Raw genomic sequence first — 20679 nt, 5'->3', positions numbered from 1 at the left:
TTGTCAGTTCTTCTCATTTAGAAATCATTCCGAACTGACGGTAGATTTGACATATCATAAGAGTCTGTAAGACCTACATGAATAAAGATATTTTGAATATTTTGAATTACTATACCTTTTTTATTCGATTCAAGACTATCTACCACCTATTGTCTTCTCTCCTCTACCCAAAGGTTGTCTAGAAGAGATTGCTATGCGATAGACCTCGTCAAGCTAAATTACTGTTTTAAATTTGTTATTTAACTCGGGTGAAACATATAGTTGATAAAGAAATATAAGTAGAGACGACACTTCTTTTATTAGCAACTTTTTTAAGCAACAAATAGAAATTACTTAAGTCAATAGTACGCAGAATGTTAAGTGAATATCATTGTCTATCTTATTAATTTATTTTTATTATTAATATTATAGCGTGAAAGTTTATAAGTATGGATGGATGTTTGTTACTCTTTCACCCAAAAACTACTGAAAAGATTTTGATGTAACTTTACGGTAACATTGCTTATACATCAGAATAACATATAGGCTATAATTTCACACAGATGAAACCGCGGGCACAGCCAGTATATATACATATATATAGGCCACTAAGTTTTTAAGTTTGTGAGTAAAGTTTGTAAGTTTGTTAGTTTTTGTCCACTCATGCATAAACGAAATATCTCCTTTGGAAAGTTTACACTCTTTCCCGAGGAGATAAAAACGATCGCTCCTAAGAATATCCTTCAATTCTTGTCCCTGACGGGTCTAGGTAGCGAACTCTGAAAAGGGCGAGCACAATAGATCTATGTAGGTCGCAGTGCTACAGGTGCTACACATCTGACAATAGCCCAAACAATCCAATAAAAAAAAAATTGTGAGTTTAAAATATAATTTCTTGTTTTTTTTTTTATAATACGTCACTTTTAGAAAAACAAAATAATGAAGAATAATAAAAATAATAAAATGATTATGTGTACATCTATAGATATAAATAAAATTGGAGTAATAGAAATAACCGTATTTTACTACATGCATATGAATATAAATACGGTATATACACCAAATTAACATTTTTTACAATTTTTGTCTGTCTGTCTGTTTGTTCCGGCTAATCTCTGAAATGGCTGGACCGATTTTGACGGGACTTTTTTGGCAGGTAGCTGATATAATAAGGAGTAACTTGGGCTGTAATATTATTTTAGAAAATTCGTTTATTTTTAAAAAAAATATTAATATCCACGCGGACGAATTTGTGGGTACAGCTAGTAACATATGGTATAGAATGTTATTGAAAAAATGATCTTCATAATTTGCTTATATCAAGCGTACAAATCTTTAAGTATTAAATTATTGATTATTTATATAATTAATATGTATTCTAAGTATGTATATGTCAATTTGTATGTAACCTAAATGTCCTCAGGCATCATTCATCCATACACTCTTTAATTGCCTAGAAACACTTGGAAACTAACAAATCATGTAGTTTTTTTTAATTCAAATTCCAATTAAAAAATCATTTATTCATGTAGGACATTTTAGCCGCTTATGAATATATATATATATATATATATATATATAGAAGAACTGTCAAGAAACTCAATTGACTTACTTTTTTTTAAAAGCCAGTTTATTTACAATGTATATTTATATAGATGTCTATGTCTAATATTAAATGAAAATCCCGTGCATGAACAACTATTGCCATGCACGCTCGTCATTCAACCAATCGTTTAGTGAGTAATAGGGTTTGCTCAGTAAATATGATTTAACAGATATTTTGAATTTATTTAAGGGTAATTTCAATATATCCTTTGGTATCTTATTTTTTTTATATAATTCTAAATAATAATTCAAAAAGAGTTTTTATGTTAATGGGAAGCTTATTATTTTTATCGATTCACAATCGAGTCTTAGTGAAGAGTCGATATTTTTATCGATTCACAATCAATTCTTAGTGTAGAGTCGACGTCTACGTCTTACCTCTAGACACCATCCTGGTTTATTCTTGATGATTTCGTCAAGATGTACTAAGTTACCTGACTCCTTGTTCCTCCTATTATCCTCCACTGATATCGCGCAGAGTATACCACCAGCACAGGAGAGGGAAGGGGATTGTTAGTAATGTAGACCCATTGCTAGCAATGTTGTAATGTTGGAGGTCAGGTTGACCTCCAAACGGTTCCCCCTGGAAACCATCGTGATAAATTCCTGGTCAATTTGTCACGATGGGCTAACTAACCTGACCTCATGCTCATCTTATCATCCTCCGCTGGTGCCCCGCCAACGTAAACCGTTAGCGCAGGCGGGTGCACCATTACATTATCACGCTTTAAAAAACCATCAGCACAGGTGGGTGCATCATTCCAATACACCATCCTGGCTTATTCTTGATGATTTCGTCAAGATGTGCTAAGTTACCTGACTCCTTGCTGATCCTATCATCCTCCACTGATATCGCGCAGAGTATACCATCAGGACAGTCGGGTGCACCATGCCAATACATCATCTTGGCTTATTCTTGATGATTTCGTCAAGATGTACTAAGTTACCTGACTCCTTGCTCCTCCTATCATCCTCTACTGATATCCCGCAGAGTATATCATCAGCACAGCCGGGTGCACCATTCCAATGTCATTCATTCATTTTGCTGCACCGTATTGACAATTTTTTTCATTGCTTATAAGTGCCAGCATATTATAAGGTTACTAGCTACTCGCCCCGGCTTCGCCCGGGAGTACATGTATTATGTATATAAACCTTCCACTAAAATCACTCTATCTATTTAAAAAAACCGCTTAAAATCCGTAGCGTAGTTTCAAGATTTAAGCATACATAGGGACGGACAGACAGCGACAGCAACTTTGTTTTATACTATGTAATGATGTATTGTAGTGATAATCATATATTTGTGCAAAGATTACTTATTAAATGGGGAAGGGTCAGCATATTTGCCATTTAAATTGCATAAAAGAATATCTTGTTAAATAGAGTCAGGGCGGGAAACTAGTCTATAAATCTATACATATAAATAAAATTGAAGTGTCTGTTTGTAATATTGAAATAACCGTTTTTACTACATGCATATGAATATAAATACGGTACATACACTAAAATAACATTTTTTTTTTGGAAATGGCTGGACCGATTTTGACGGAATTTTTTTTGCAGGTAGCTAATGTAATAAGGAGTGACTTGGGCTATAACTTTATTTTAGAAAAATTCTTTTATTTAAAAAAATAATATTAATATCCACGCGGACGAAGTTGCGGGTACAGCTAGTATAAAATAAAACGCAATTTTGTGTTTGTTTGTTTGTATTGCATCAACTGTAACACTTTCAGTTTTCATCGATATTGAGCAAAGTTTACCTACATTATTATAACTGCTTACATTATCACGGAGAATTGTTTATGCTTTGTTTATTTGATAAAAAAAACATAATATTTAATTTATACCAATCTGTGTAACCATAGACAATAATTGTATATTTTAGGTCTTACAGTTGTACTGGGTTATGTGCAATAACTTTGTGCCAGCGACCGAATTTCTAAATTTAATTAAAAAAATATATAGATAATTATAAACAATTCTACGTGGATGCAAGCATAACAACGCATGCTATGTCATTATGCTCTGACCCCTCCATGACAATACACACTCGGCACTTTATTGTGCCGTTTCATATTTGTTTAAGCTTTAAGCACCAATTTTCTTTATAACAAGTCGTTCGAAATAATTAAACGACTAAAATTCTATAAATATCTTACTATGTATAGGTTAAAAATACATGTTATAACATTTTTACAAGTCTATCTTTAGTTTACTTTGTATTGATCAAATAATCTGTTCTTGGTCGATTATTGCAATGTAGTTGTTTGTATTATGTATCTCCTCGTCAAAGAAAAGCTCATTTGATCCTATACAATATGGCTTTGAACGTAAATTAAAAAAGTAAATGAAACGTATGAAAGCACTGTAAATACATGAAATATGACAAACATAACACGTAATCCTCATTCTACTGTTAAATTATACAAATTAAAATCATATAAATAAACTCCGGTACATATTTACAGACATTACAATGGACACGAATACGCTAAAATAATAAATTCGCTAAAAACATTTAAATATTTATAATTGCACATACGATGAACTAAGAAATTCGTAACTAGGAGTATTTTTCTATTGGTTAATTAATTACTCTTATAATTATTCTCTATTTACGTATGTTATGTTATTTCAATTTCGGAAATCCACAAAATTAATAAGACGGATTTGTGTTCCTTTATTAATTGTTATTAATTTATAAGTTAAGAAATAAAGTGAATAACTAGGTTATTATTGTATTAATATATAATATTAGGTTCAATCAAGTGGGCTAAATGTAAATACTTTGCATTAAGGATTCATAATTATTAATAATATATAGTAAGAAGCCATGCGTGAATGAGTGTACTACTTAGATTCGTTTCAAACAAAAGGCATACAGACCTAATTCAATCATGGCGATTTAGATATACATGCCAGTAAAATATAGAATATGTACTTAAATGGGTATAGTGTAGATAATACTAAAATTATATATTAGAAGTAGGTATCAATATTTTTTCAGCAAAACTACGCTTTGAAGCGTTACTTAATTGTATAATAATTAGTACAGATCAGGGTTATAATTTTATATTCTGGATTCGAAATTATCTTCCAGACTGCTAGGTGCCCAGTTTTATAATTTTGACAAAAGCTATAGATATTATTAATAAGAAAAAGTAGAAATAAATAAACTTACATTGTCTTAGAATGGATTGCTACCAAAATTTTCATTTATTTACATAGGTTTCAAACGGAAATTTAAGTGATTACATTACAATATAATATTGGGTTACAAAACCTATAAAGACCCACAAGCCTTCGCGGAAATTAATTCTAACAATGAAAACATTTCAAAGTCGAGGCATTCAAAATAACGTTTATCTTTATTTCTAATTAGCACGTTGTATAGAACGCATCATAAATATCATACAATATTGTTGTATCTAAGGCACATAATGTTTAGGCTTTCAATTACTCCATATCGTAACAGTGGTGCTAATAAACAAATTAAACCAACATGCTATGACAAATACTTCGTTCCTTTCGTTGTTAATGAAATGGTCAACGTACACTGTACAGATCTTAATATAAGCAGCAAGTTCAGTAGTTGTCATGCACAGAGACATTGCAGAGCTACTAAATTCTATCAAATCTACAAATGCTGCCGTTAAAATTAAAATATTGTAAAATCTATTTGACTTTTATTTAGTAGATAACATTTTTTTTTTGTTTACAATTATAACAAATGCATTACATACAACATGATTCTGTTTATCATAGTTACTTTATTATAACACGCATGTACTTACTATTTCGTTTCCGTCAGCACTAGCAGTGCAATTGCCAATCATACAAAAACAACTATTTCAATATAAGACACGTTCAGAATGAACAATTGAATCACAGTCTAGAATTTTCGGCACCAATGAGCTTTTAAATTCGTCTCCAATATTTTATTGCCTTAACATTTTAAGGTTATCTCTTTCGGATTTTACAATATTACATAGGTATGTAGCCTGAATTCAATATTATCAACAAGCCTTATGACACCACTATTATTTCATCTAACTGTTTTTATATTGTCTAATGTCTATAGCTAGCAATTGACTAATTCCCGCTTTTCGGCCTAGTTGAACTATCATAGCTGTAATATAATCTAATATAGTTTATTTTTCAGTGAAATAGCTATATATTAATTGTACCAATCTGCCTCCCTAAACTTTATATCGAATTTTATACTTAGAACCCAGTCTGCCCAGCATATTTTTCTATAGAAAAAATATTTTGCAAGTTAACTGTTACGAATATAGGATCATACTACCTCAGTACCAAATTCTAGCTTCACTAAAGCTGTTTCTGTAATAATTACTTTTATTTTATTGCTTGTCATTTATTGCTACGATTCCTACCATACTATGTTCCTAACCTTAGAAAACAAAACTATAAGGCTCAAAATTCAATGTTTTCGAAAAGAAATTTCTTAAGTAATAAATAACCATAAACATCTCAATATGACAAACATAGCATGTAATTTTTTTTTATTAGATATCAAAAGATTTCATGAGAGTAACAGTGAAAATAATAATAAATGATAGTTGTAAAAAATTAAACATATTACCAGAATATAATTATATATAACTTGTCTTAGGATTGACGAACATTCTTGTAACCACTACAAAAGTGGTAACGGTAGTGGTGGATAGAGCTCTGTGATCGCAATGAAAAACATTCTGCTCACATGCTCCCGAGTCTCCCACCCGAGTGTTACCACAAAATTCCTACAACTGACAACTTAAATGTACCATACTTACATAAATCTATATTATCTATTTAAAACCGTGTATATATATTTGGATTTCATTAAGTGTAATTTGGCCACAATTTTAGGTTTGACCCCTTACTAATAATTGTAAGGGGTACTATAATTGTAAATATTCGTTTTATTTTAAAGTTTATATTAAATTTACATACATTGTTACTCTAATGACTAGCTTTCCTCGTATGGCCACGGTATTATGAACAAAATTATTAGAGTGACAAATAAAAATTACTACATGTACTAGGGTTTTCGAAGATTATAAGGATTATTCGTGTTGCTATTATTCTGTCACTAATGATTTATGTTTGATGAAATTATTCTCCGTATTATCATTGGTCACAGAAAATAGCCAGCCTAAGATAAATAGGTTAATGAATTTCATGTTACAGGTATGAGCGGATGGATTTATTAAAAGACTACAATGTACAGACCCTATTAGTTAAATTATTTTACGATTTTTTTTATGAAAGGCACCTATAAAATGTCCCTCGACAACTGTCGAACTACTTAATCATATTATTGTTGTTTTCCGATTCGGTACTGTATTGACGATGCAAATTCAAAGCTCAAAATTTACTTTTATTTTTTGAGATCAATGATTTTATTCGTACTACTCCAATATTCCTAGCTTTTTTGTACTTCTTGTACTTTTTGTATTAGTACGTACATATTTTTATATGGCACTTTACTATTCTTAACCGTAGGCTATTCAATATGAACAAATCTTTCAACAAAAATAACTTTGAGCCTTCAAATATAGAAAAACAATATAAAAGTCTGTAAATATAAGCATCCTCCGCGGTTTTACTATTAACATCATATGGCTTAATAATGTAATCATTACTTTAGGTGATATATTATAATATATAAAATGAAAACATCTATGGCAATTACAGATTTTCCCATCGAAAGACAACAATAAAATTGCTAATCTCATGGCTACTAATTTACACAACTAAACTATTATTTTATTATATTAAGCAAGGCTCGTCTTTCTTAAATATTCGTTTAATAAATTAAAAAAAATATATAAACTAGTACTTAATCTATTTACTTTTCAATACAAAACACACAACAATGAAACAAAAACAACTTATAATATCACACTTTCGTCAATAAAAACATGTTTTGACGCTAGTATTGGAAGCATAAATTTCCATAAACCGCATTTTCTAACTGTTTCACAGCTTAGCAAACAATATTTTTATAAGCTGTACTTTCATTAACACTTTATTTCACTAAATTACTGGAAGGCTTGATCATATCATACTTGTTTTATATTCTATAAAAATATTAGAATATAATATGTTGTTTTTATTTTCGTAGCTTTATATTTTTATATAACATTATCGTTGGAGTATTGTATTTTTATCGCCTTAACAGGAATTAAATTAAAACGATATTGATTAAATATATTTGCCTATAATAGGTATGCATAAACTATATCGCCGTAACAAAGTCACATCGTACGGAATCAACTGACAAACATAGATAATCAATATGGCGTCGAATTGTAAAATCTATATGTCATAACTGCCGTTGTTTCAATCCCGTAATTATGTACACTGACCCCACATCTTAACACCGCCCCATTAAATAATTATTTTAATGAACACAAATAGCCAATTGTCTAGATATAGTAGTATTATAAAATTATATAAATTGTTGTGTCTAACTATTTACATTACGCACTTAAGAGTTTTCAAACAAATATCTAATTCCTTTAAAAACTACGATCAATAATGCTACACCTCCTTTGTTAACATAAAGATTTCCTTTCACATTTTTAGTTCAGAATTTTTTTTTTTCTTCTTTTGTTTAGTTCAGAATTCTAAAAGAGCGAATAATGCCCCTTACAGAGCGTGTTCTTTTTTTAAATTAGTATGTTTTATTATGACACAATAAACTTGTGCTTTATAGTCTGTAATTAAGGTTTAAATTACATCGCCTCTGTTTACATTCTTGCCTGCCAGTTAATTGTAACAATATGAGATAATAATTTGAAGAAATGCGAAGTGAGCCTTATTGATCGAGTTTATAAAACCTAGCGAGTTATTAAAAAAAGAATTAAAGATTCTAAATTTGAAAACATATATTTTTAAACTCATAGAGTGCGGTGTGTCACTGGCCGCCAGTGAGGCGGCGGGGCCGGCGTCCAGCGCAGCACTGTGGCCTGGGGCAGCGGGGGCTCCGAGGGCGCGGGGGGCACCGGGGGCGGCAGGGGCTCGGATCACGGCGAGTGCAGGTCCGGCGCTGGCTTGTCGGGGGCGATGTCGTCGGTGTCGACGCCGACACTGGGTCCGACGGACGCCCCCGTGTCCATCGCTGTTGCCTCTGATGTTATCACGCTTGATTGGAAGAAACGATCTGTGGGATATTTTAAGTGGTTACCAAGATATCGTTTGTAAAATGACATTTGATACATTTTTTAACGTTGATAATGGAATGCCTGCGCTAACGGTTCACACTGGCGAGGCAACATTGACGGATGATAAAATGGGCATGAAATTTGGTCAGTTAGCCCATCTTGACAAATGGCAATTTACCACGATGTTTTCCAGGGGGAACTGTGTCAAGGTCAAGATGACATGTTACATTGCTAGTAATTGAGTTACCCCTGCGTGGGTATTTTTTTATAGATAACTAGCTGTCCCGGCAAACGTTGTTTTACCATAAAATAAAATAAAAATTAGGGGTGGACTACCCCTAACATTTAGGGGGATGAAAAATGGATGTTCGCCGATTCTCAGGCCTACTCAATACGCTCACAAAATTTCATGAGAATCGGTCAAGCCGTTTCGGAGGAGTATAGGAACGAAAACTGTGACACGAGAATTTTATATATAAGATAATGAAGTGATGCATGGATACGCTGACGGGGCACCAGTGGATGATAGAATGAGCATGGAATTAGGTTAGGCCATCGTTACGAATTTACCAGGAATTAACAACGATGGCTTATTACCAATAATTCTCTGAATGTACTAAACCGATATTGAAAATTATTTTAGAGTAGGATAGTCCATTAATCGAGGAAAGCTATAGGATATATAATATCACGGTGCAACTAACAGGAGCGGAGGTAAAACTAAAAATGTTGCAAAACCAGGAAATGTGACGAAGGTATTAAAGAAAATTACTTTTAAATTATAAAACAATTATCTTTAATAAATAACCGACACCAAAAATACAAAAGAGGGACTAATCTGGAAGTAAATGTTAGTCAGTCTTTAAATTTTTTTTCTAATCAGTTTTTAAATGACATAGTTCAAATCAAATCAAAATATCTTTATTCAAGTAGGTCTATTACAGACTCTTATAATATGTCCAATCTATCGTTAGTTCGGAATGGGTTCAAGATGAGAAGAACAAAAAAGAAACTCAGTTCTGAAGCACTCTGCAATTTTGAAGACCTGTTTATATTAAAAAACATGAAAAAAATTATAACCTAATTGAAAATCTGCTTTTTTTGGAGTAGGTTGATTGGGTACTCACCATCGTCCAACAGTACAACGTTGTCAGGTCCCGCAGGTGTTGCCATAATATTGAACTCATCCTCCAGCGTCGGGAATGGGGCACTCCATCTGGAAGACCAAACACTACATACCTATATATGTGCACTATACACCTCGCAATACTGTAGTTTTATAAATTCATGATATTTATTTAGTTATTTACTCATTATTGCACTAGAAGTATAATAAAAAGAACATAACCAGAAGTAATAATGATCTTTTAAAAAAAACTTTTGTTATAACCTTTTTTCTGTATCGCACGTGAAAGAATGTGTTTTGAAAAGTATTATGCTCGCACCTCACACCGGTCGATCCAACCAATTCAAACGGGGTCCAAATTATGACGGCCCGAGCGAAGGTTCGAACCACTAGCGGTGCCCTCAGACTAAAGTCGTATCCGTCAGGCTGGAGTTGACTTTTAGCCGCTCCATAAGTCCTTCTGCGACTTTGGAGTGCCATCTGCACTCACTCTCGGGGCACCAGTGGAGGATTAGAAGATGAGTACGAGGTCAGGTCAGTTATCCCATCTGGCACATTCACTAGGAATTTATCACGATAGTTTCCTGGATGAACCCCTATACCACATTAGGTACTCTACCTGATAAGGTATATTCCCAGCAATGGCGTAATAGTCCCCTTTACTAACAATCCCCCTTTCTCCCCCCATGGACATTAGTAGCAGGCGCTGCGTGGATAGTTACCTGGGCGGCGCCCTAGCAGCAGCCCGCGGCGCGTAGAGCCCGAGCCCGCCGGGCGGGGACAGGCCGCCGGCGGAGGGGAGCACCGCGCCGCCCCCCGCGCCGCCCGCCCCTGACCCGCTCAGGCCCACTCCGCCCAGCGTCCCGTAGCTGAACACCTGCTAACGTACCGCATGGTAATGCTGTTATAATACCCACAGACCTAAGTGGTCTCGGAGGTCTCAGAAGCATCCGATCTTTCAGGCGGTATCTGTTTAATTTGAGGCGAGATTTCGCATCGCTTTGTGTGTTCTACCAAATATACAACGGACTGTGTTCTAAAGAATTGTTCGATATGTTGCTAACAGCTAGCTTTTACCGTCGCATTGCTCGCCATAGACAGTTCAATGGTATCGGGAAGTGCAGTTTCAGAGGAGCCTCCTCCCGCGTACACTTAGATTATGGAATGAACTACCTGCCGAGATTTTCTCGAGAGTAGTCTCTATGCAATGATGATATGAAAAATTGAATGCTGCAGTCAGCATGGGGTTTTTCAAGAAGGGTACATTAAGGTTTCTTAAGAGTAAGCAACGTACGTGACAAAAATATTACCTATCTGTAAATTAAAAAAAAAATTAAGTTTGTCGTTACGAATTGCGAGAATAGCAAAAAATAATACCCCTGGACAATTTACACAAAGTCATCTAGTCTTAAGCTAAGTAGAGCTTGTGTTATGGATACTAGACAACTGATGTAAATACTTCTAGATATTTCTTTTTTAGAAAACACCCAGACCGTTACAAATAATCATACTCATGAATACAATGTTTATACCATGCGAGAAATCGAATCCGCGACCATTGAAAGAATTAGCTAAGTCGTTAGACCATCAAATGGCTAAATGCGAATGTCTACTGACCTGCTGGGGCTGCGCATGGAAGTGGTTGAAGTGCGAAATAGGAGGGTGGGGGTGGCATTCCCGATAATGAGGGGAGCGGCGACGTGGGGATGCTGGAGGCGATCGGCCCTCGGGAGATGCCGGTGACCCGCACCCGCCGCCGCCGCTACCACCGCTCACCAGCTCGCTCGCTGCAACACCATCACCGAATCACATTTTAATCACATTTACTATTTGAATTATATTGGAAAAACTAAGACTATTTTTCAAGTACAATAATAAACATAATTTAAATACCTTTATCAATCTATTCCTGACAACCTTTAGAATTTTGGACCTACTTTTCAAATTAGACTATCTGAATATCATTATGTTAAAGATACTTCATCCAAGGTAATAAAGCAATAAGTTACCTGTCGACCTGATGATGGCGACTGGTCTGGCCATCGGCGGCAAAGGAGGTGGTGGTAACATCGCGCTGCTGAAATACGCTGGTTTTGGACTCCTGGACAAACTGTGAACCTGAAATTATATAAAAATAATATTATTACTAAAGTCATTAAAATAACGCTAAGTATTTGCCGCTTATGGGACCTGAAAGCCCCTAAATAAAACATAGTAGTTATCAGGTTTGTACAAGTTATCTGATCCATTCATCCTTCATCTGCTACTCAGTTAGCGTATATACCATTATTCCAGACAGAAGCACCATTGTCAATGCATTGTCATCGATCAAGATACCCATATCTACTTTTGCAACGTGTATCGTATCTGTGTAGAGAAATCTATGAAACCAATTGGTTGGAAGGATTACAAATCGAAGACTCTCAGAATCTCTAAACAAATCGACATAAAGATATACCTGCAACTGCTGTACATCCGTTGGCTCCTGACAAACGAATGTGACAAAGTCCCCTAGAGAGTCTTGAGGTGCGCCGTCATACTTGCCGCCCGAGTGTTGGCTTGTTAAGGCTTCTGATGCTGCAAAGTATAAAAAACTTAACAATTATTTTATCTTCTTTAAACAATTCGAATTAGATGGGTTGGTCACATGATACATGTTACAAGAGCTACAATGGAGAAGAAGAATAACTGAATGGTATCTTAGAGTTGGAAAGAGAAAGAGAGGTAGGTAATTTATGAAATGAGAAGATGAATTGAAATCAACTGTGGGCACAAAATGAAGAAGAGGCGCATGATAGAAACCAATAGAGGAGGCCTATACCAAAAGCACGCTAAAATTAGACATCTATTGTAAAAATACATATTGTAGTTAAAAAGAATTGTACATCTCAGAGTAAAGGACTTTATTTATTTCCTCCCCCACAAAACATTGATAATACTCGAGACTAGTTTCATGTCAATCTTCAGAGAAAGCAATGTGGACTATTCTTTGGAGCAATGGTCTGACTGATCTAACTTCAACCCTATCCAGTTATCCTCCTATCTGATCAGACAACGTATAAAAATTCTTGTGTAGGGCATCAGAAATAAGTCCTTCGAGCTGGATTTTTACACATTTAATAACAATAGAATTCTTTCGCTTAGAATAGGTTATAGGTTCTAAATTCGATCGTATTTTGAGCTTTTTTACCCGTCTAATACGTACAAGCGAGTTAAGAAAATTCTTGACTCCTCCTTTAGATGCCTAATTTGATATCATTAAGTGTTAACAAACCAGTGGGATGAGTGTCCGCGGGTGGTGGGTGTTGGTAGAATATGGTATTGGATGGTACTAGCGGCGCCTGCGCAGAGCTCAGGCCTGCTGAACTATGAGGGATGCCTGCAAACAAAATAAAAATACACCAATGAAAAAGTGAAAACATATGTAAGTAAATAAATAACTTTGAACAATTAACGCAGCGTCATCTAGTCCCATGGTAAGCAGAGTTTGTGTTATGGGTACTAGACAATTGATACAAATACGTAAATATATATTTTTTTGGTAAATACATACATATTGTACATAAAAAACACCCAAACGGATACAGACAATCAAGCTCATGAATAAAAAAATTTTGTGCCGTACGAGGAATCGAACTCGCGACTGGTCGGAAGTAAAACGGTGTGCTAAACTGCTAGACCACCAAGAGCGTCATATATATTTCTAATTCATTTTATATGTTGAATACAAATTCAACATATAAAATGAATTAACAGAAAGGATTTGTTTTTTTATAGACTTTTATAAGAGACTTCTCACTATCTAATACGTGGAGCAAAAACTTTGTGCCCTATTTTAATATTTACGCTGACGGAGAAGTATGAAATTTCGCTCAATTATAAAATAAGCACACATACAAATAAACAAGCCAATGTTTCCCATAGAAAGGAACACAGCAGAACTGTGCAATGTTTCCCATAGAAAGGAACCTGTGCAGACAACCAGATTACAGAGTTTGTAACATTGAAACTAACTCGATGAGAGATGAATATCGAGATGAATATCTCGGCAAACTATACTCACAGTATCTTCACGTACATTTAATACATTCTCTGAACGCGTTATTCATTTTTGTTTAAATTAATTTTAATAGTCGCAATAAACGAAGACGTGTGAAAGTATCTACCTTACTATTTGCATATTCTATTCACATTTCCCGTGATCATTGCGGTTAAAACTGGCGAAATATCAGGAACTCAATTAAAATAAAACGTGGTAAGATCCTATGATTTTTACTGATTATACGTATAAATAATGACCGCGTCAAAACAACGTTTTAAACAGTATGTATAAATATATATTACAAAAATGTATGTATTATATAATTATATATATAATGTGAAGGTTTTTAGGTATAAGGATGGCGAATCAAAACTATATATAGAAAATTATTTATTTTTATCTTAGAATAATTACAATGAATGGTATATAGTAAGGTACAAAGGCAAAACAATATACAACTAGATAAATCCATTTTAAAAACACATGTCAAATAAATATAAAAAAGTAATTCATTCTAACAACTCTAAAGAGTTCTGTAACATATAATATTATACAAAGTTCAAGTGCGTCAAAAATAAGCGTATGCATCACAGAGCTACTTAATAACAGTTCAATGACTGCAGTATCTCTAATTATACCACTTGCCTATATTTAGTTCTGTACACGTGCGTAACATACGGATACACACGGTGCGAGAATAATAATTAGTCACACGATGTAATGGAGCAAGGCATGCGACATTTATTGGATGGTAGCGGCATCTTTAATAAATATGTTATATATACATATATTACATATATGTATAATATGTATGTATTTAGGAAAAAAAATATCTATGTATTTGTATCAGTTGTCTAGTACCCATAACACAACCTTAACCTGGTTAAACTTGGGTCTAGATGGCGCTGTGTGAATTGTCCTGAGATTAATATTATTATTGTTATTGTTGCCGACCAACCTTTTTGATAGTTTTTATATTATTATTATATTATTATATTATCTTATGCCATATTGTCTTTATATTTTTGCTAGCGAGCTGATTACACCTATTTTACCTCACCTAGGAACGTGTCTCATTTTTAACCAGCCCTAATACAGTCCTTCCTTCCGTAACAGTTATTATTATATGATTCAGAATAATTACATTCAATAAAGTTTCCACATTTCAAAAATATGTTATATTTTCACCAGATTAATCTTTATGCTTGCTTTTGCGTTTTTCAACGTTGTTGATAAAAATTAATACACAAACACACACAATGAAGAAACTTAAAATAAACTCTCTCTATCCCGGCCCTATCCCATCTTAATTGGGGCCGGCTCTCCTAATCATCCGTCTCCAGAGACTTCGTGTCTGGATCATCATTGGGTCTAAATTTTCACGCGTTAGGTCTTTTTTGATGGCGGCTATCCATGTAAATCGAGGTCCTCCTCGCTTCTTTTGTTTCGGATTGATGTTTAGTATCTATTGGGTCATATGGTTTTCTGATCTTCTCATGACGTGACCGTACCGTAATCTGGACTCAGTCAATTTATCCTGGATAGGTCTTAGTTTGAATGTTCCTCGCAATTAAGGGTTTGGCACCTTGTCTAGAAGCGTATCCCCAGCAGACCATCTGAGCAACCGCAATTCGATCACATGTAGCTTATCTGATTGTTGCTTCTTTAGTGGCCAACACTCCGCCCCATACATCAAATCCGGTCTGATGGCATTTTTATACACTAACTTAAAATAAACAAATTCTTTTTTTTTCCAATCCAATATGCATTTACAAAAGAGGGCCATTCGCTCCATTTATGGTATGGGTTCCAGGGAGTCATTGCGAGAGTGTTTTAAGAAGAATATAGACAGTTTCAAAAGAGTTAGTGATTGCACCAATAAAAGCTTACGTAACAATAACAAACTAATTTTACCTAAATGTCGTTTGGCTAAAGTTAGTAATTCGTTTTATGGCAATTGCGTAAGGTTTTACAATAAAATACCAGAGTCTGTTATAAATCTACCAGAAAAAACATTTAAATGTCAAATAAAACAGTTCCTTTGCAAAAAAGCTTACTATAAAATTGAAGAATTCGTTAACAATAATAATGTTTTTATAGAAAAACTTTAAATCCATAGCACTGACAATATTATCTGATTACACTAATAATGAGTGCGTAGCGATTTCTATGTTGATTATCGCATGCCTCTTACTTGTATACTGTAATTATTTATATAAAAAAACATCTATTAAAAAGAGCAACACACAAGTTTCTTGCTCATTCTTCTTGTGATGAATCTGCATTCCGAATGAGTGGTAGAATCAAAATATGACTATTCAAAAGAGCTTGTAATGAGTTTATTTGAATAAAGATTATTTCTATTTCTAATTTCCCATTTTAATAATAACAATAATATTTCAGGACAATTCACACAGCGCCATCTAGACCCAAGCTAAGCAGAGCTGGTGTTATGGGTACCTACTCGACAACTGACAAATACATAGAATATTTTTTTTTTGTAAATTCGTATTTTCGAGGTTGTTTTGTATGTATATTATATACATAGAAAACAACCAGACCGATACAATTATACGAATCCGCGACCACCGAAAGTAAAGCGTTCTGCTAAACTGCTATAAATTATGTTAACATACGTTATATAAACCTCAAAAAGATATAAGATTTAGGGCGAAACCGAGGTAGACCACTAGTCTATCTATAATAATATTGATAGACTACCACATTTTTTTTTGTAATTTTTTTTTAACCTTTTTTGTTAATTTTCATATTTTTATCATTAACCCTTATTGAGAGTTAAAACTCTCAAAAGTCAATAAATCTATATGGCAAAACACGAAATTTTTTATTATATTTTAATTTTTGTTTTTTGAATCGTCATTATGAATTTTCATACTTCTATCATCAACCCCTATTTTTTATCTCTCGACGAATAACTTTTTAATCTATATGGCAAAACAACGTTTACCCGGGCCGCTAGTAATTCATAATTAAAAAACAACTCACTGAAACACTGTCCAACGAGCATCGCGGACGGGGTGGCGCGCTCCGCGGGGGGGTCGAACGGGGGCGGCGCGGGGCTGTTGTACCCGCAGTAGTAACTGGACTCCAGCTTGATGCCGCCACCAGACCCGCTCGGGGACTCGGACCCTGTCTCCTGGAGTATTGACGCTGAAATCATTCAATTTCACATTTAATTCCAATTTTAAAATCATTTATTCATGTAAATTCAAAATTCAAATTCAAATTCAAAAATCATTTATTCATGTAGGACATTTTAGCCGCTTATGAACGTCAAATTTTTACATTCTAATTTTATTTTTTCCCTACCGTCCAGTTCGGTATATAGATCCGATTGAGAAGAACTGGCAAGAAACTCAATTGAATTACTTTTTTTTTTAAAGCCAGTTTATTTACAATGTATATTTATATAGGTGTCTATGTCTAACATTAAATGAAAATTCAGTGCATGAACAACTATTGCCATGCACACTCGTCATTCAAGTAATCGTTTAGTGAGTAATAGGCTTTGCTCAGTAAATATGATTTAGGACTTTTTAACCAATTGTGAAGGTCAAATTTTTTATATTATAATATTTTCCCTACCGTCCAGTTCAGTATATAGATCCAATGGAGAAGAACTGGCAAGGCAACTGGCTATATGCCTTTATATTATATACTATATCTAATCTTAATTTAATGTTACTTATCTATACTTCATTATTATTATTATTACATAGTATAAAACAAAGTCGCTATTGCTGTCTGTCCCTATGTATGCTTATATCTTTATAACTATGCAACGGATTTTGAAGCCTTTTTTTAATATATAGAGTGATTCAAGAGGAAGGTTTATATGTATAATATATGTACACCCGGGTGAAGCCGGGGCGTGTAGCTAGTAATATTATAATATAGTTTGTATTTTTGTTTGAACGCGCTAATATCTACTGGTTCTAATTGGAAAAATATTTTTGTGTTTGATAGTCCATTTGTCGAGGAAAGCTTTAAGCTATATAACATTAAGCTACGACCAATAGAAGCGAAGCTACAATGAAAAATATTGCAAAAGGAAACGCGGACGAAGTTTCACGGGTCAGCTAGTAGGTATATGTATATATTATTTAAAAATGTTTGTTTTATATGTTTATTTGTTATAAAATATTAAATATTTTATTTATTTTATTTGGAAAACCAAGGCTATTTACAAACATAGAGTGATAATTAATGAAAATAATAGAGATGCTTGTAGAGACGTTTATTATAGCAGAGCGCAGTGACAGAGATAATAATAAAACAAATTGTATATAAAGAACTCTCATATTTTAAACATGGATAAACGAATATAAAAAACTGCCAGTGACTCTTATTGTAAGTCTAACACATAGTCTATACATATAAATAAAATTGGAGCGTCTGTTTGTAATATTGAAAAAACCGTTTTTTACTACATGAATATAAATACGGTACATACACCAAAATAACATTTTTTACAATTTTTGTCTGGATGTCTGTCGGTCTGTTTGTTCCGGCTAATATCTGAAATGGCTGAACCGATTTTGAGGGGTATATTAAAAAAAAACTGAAAATGAAATGTGAAAAACTGAAATGTGTGAACTAACTAAATTAATTGTTTTATTTGTTCAAAGCAGTCTCGTCACAAGAAGAACAAGCCAGAAAGTAACAAGTACGATAAATTATTTAAAAGAGCACCACGCAAGTTTCTGGCTTGTTCTTCTTGTGATGAGACTGCTTGGAATAGCCGAATGGGGGTATATTAAAAAAAACGTTTTTTTTTAATGTACCCCTCAAAATCGGTTCAGCCATTTCAGATATTAGCCGGAACAAACAGACCGTCAGACATCCAGACAAAAATTGTAAAAAATGTTATTTTGTTGTATGTACCGTATTTATATTCATGTAGTAAAAAACGGTTTTTTCAATATTACAAACAGACGCTCCAATTTTATTTATATGTATAGACTATGTGTTAGGCCTACAATGAGAGTCACTGGCAGTGTTTTTGCGTGTTGCTCTTTTAAATAATTTATAGTACTTGCTTTACATTTTTAAGTTGAAATGTGTGAACTACCTAAATTAATTGTTTTATTTGTAGTAGTGCACCGCCAACAATCTTTCTCTGCACCACTCATGGTTGCCTGGTAGATAACGCCGCATGTACCATTTTTGTGGAAGTTAAATAAATAAATTATTGTAAATTCAATATTAATTACTTAAGGCAGACATTGTTCTGTCTGTCTCTAGTACATAACTTAATGTTACATCCCTAAAATTTATCATTACATAGCATCAAACAAAGTCGCTGTCACTGTCTGTCCGTCCCTATATATGCTTAAATCTTTACAACTACGCAACGGATTTTGAAGCGGTTTTTTAATAGATAGAGTGGATTCAAGAGGTAGGTTTGTTTATATAATACATGTACACCCGTACGAAGCCGGGGCAAGTAGCTAGTATTGCATATAAAATACTCGGATAGACGTACCTTTAGACAACTTCCATAGTTCCTTCGAAGAGAAGACACCAGTTGCTAGAATAATATCGTTGCAAATTACACCGTTGTACGGATTGTGGCTATAGCCTGAAATTTATTTCAGACAATACAAATTATTATATTAATAGCTATAGTTGTCATCTCTGGAAACAAACTATGGAGGTAGGGAGTGTCTAGATAACAAACATCTATTGCCAATCAAACACACCATAATATTGGCACAAATATTTCGGTATATAATAAAACATATTATTTTTTATATTTTAACACCCTGTATAAAAATATTTTAACATGTAACAAAACATATTAATAATTTTTAATATTGTAACATCCTTTATAATAAAATTATTAAGTAGAGCTTACACTAGACGTAATGTAAATAAAAATATTCTATTAAATAATTTGTGTGAATATGATAGTGTGAATGGCAATTATTCCTTATATATATTCAAAGACTCACTTTTGTGCATAATAAAAATGTTATCTAAAGAAATTCTATAGAGAAACTTACATTTAAAAATGTACGTTAATAAGATAATCAAAAACTCCAGTAAACTGTTGCACGCATAAGTGATATTTGTCAGCGTTATTATAAAACATTTAATTGAATATATACACAAAAATTAATAATAATAATAAATGAGACAGATGTAGATCATATTCTGGAATTTAAAAAAGCATTTCCAGGTTTCATTCCGCAAAGTGTGACCTCATAATTGTCACAGAGAGCTGTTTTTGTCACAAGTGTAATCTTATACTTGTCATAGATAACTGTATTTATCAGAAGTGTAATCTTATAGTTGTCACAGAGAGCTGTATTAATCACAAGTGTAATCCCATAGTTGTCATAGTTAGCTATATTTGTCACGATGACAAACGTCACTAATGCGTGCTAGATCTAAATGTGATAGCGACACAAAAAGATTCATACAAGTAAATATTCACAATGACAAAATACATACGAAGCCACAACATCAAAATATCGAAAATATTAAATAAAACTGTAGATTTGTTTATTCTAGAATTCGATGCTATTCTAAAAAATATTTCAAGTACATACGTTACTATATAATATAAAATCACATTAAAATGAACACACACTTAGCCGCAACGTACCAATAAAACCAAACGAAAGATTTCGAGATAATACCTACGGCTACCTTTTACCATCGCACCGCTCGCCATCGACAGGGAATTCATCCCCAGACCCTGGAACCTAAGTGGTCTCGGACTG

The 20679-nt window shown here is 33.6% G+C and overlaps 1 protein-coding gene across 1 annotated transcript in view; it reads right to left on the bottom strand.

Moving 5' to 3' along the window:
• Positions 1-3289: 3289 nt before the first annotated feature.
• Positions 3290-20679, bottom strand: part of LOC131843115 (nuclear factor 1 B-type) — a 73055-nt gene continuing 55665 nt past the window's right edge. The window contains exons 6-14 of the mRNA XM_059191712.1: positions 19437-19532; positions 16937-17101; positions 13163-13267; positions 12347-12465; positions 11898-12006; positions 11506-11675; positions 10611-10765; positions 9890-9993; positions 3290-8761 (exon numbers count right to left, since the gene is read on the bottom strand). Coding sequence (XP_059047695.1) covers positions 8625-8761; positions 9890-9993; positions 10611-10765; positions 11506-11675; positions 11898-12006; positions 12347-12465; positions 13163-13267; positions 16937-17101; positions 19437-19532 — 1160 coding nt within the window. The 3' untranslated portion in view covers positions 3290-8624. The remainder of the gene's footprint in view (positions 8762-9889; positions 9994-10610; positions 10766-11505; positions 11676-11897; positions 12007-12346; positions 12466-13162; positions 13268-16936; positions 17102-19436; positions 19533-20679) is intronic.

The sequence above is a fragment of the Achroia grisella genome, unplaced genomic scaffold (assembly GCF_030625045.1).
Source record: "Achroia grisella isolate CSIRO2021 unplaced genomic scaffold, CSIRO_AGI_Agris_v1 utg2786, whole genome shotgun sequence".
Classification (NCBI taxonomy): Eukaryota; Metazoa; Arthropoda; class Insecta; order Lepidoptera; family Pyralidae; genus Achroia; species Achroia grisella.
This window is presented reverse-complemented; position numbering and strand designations above follow the sequence as displayed.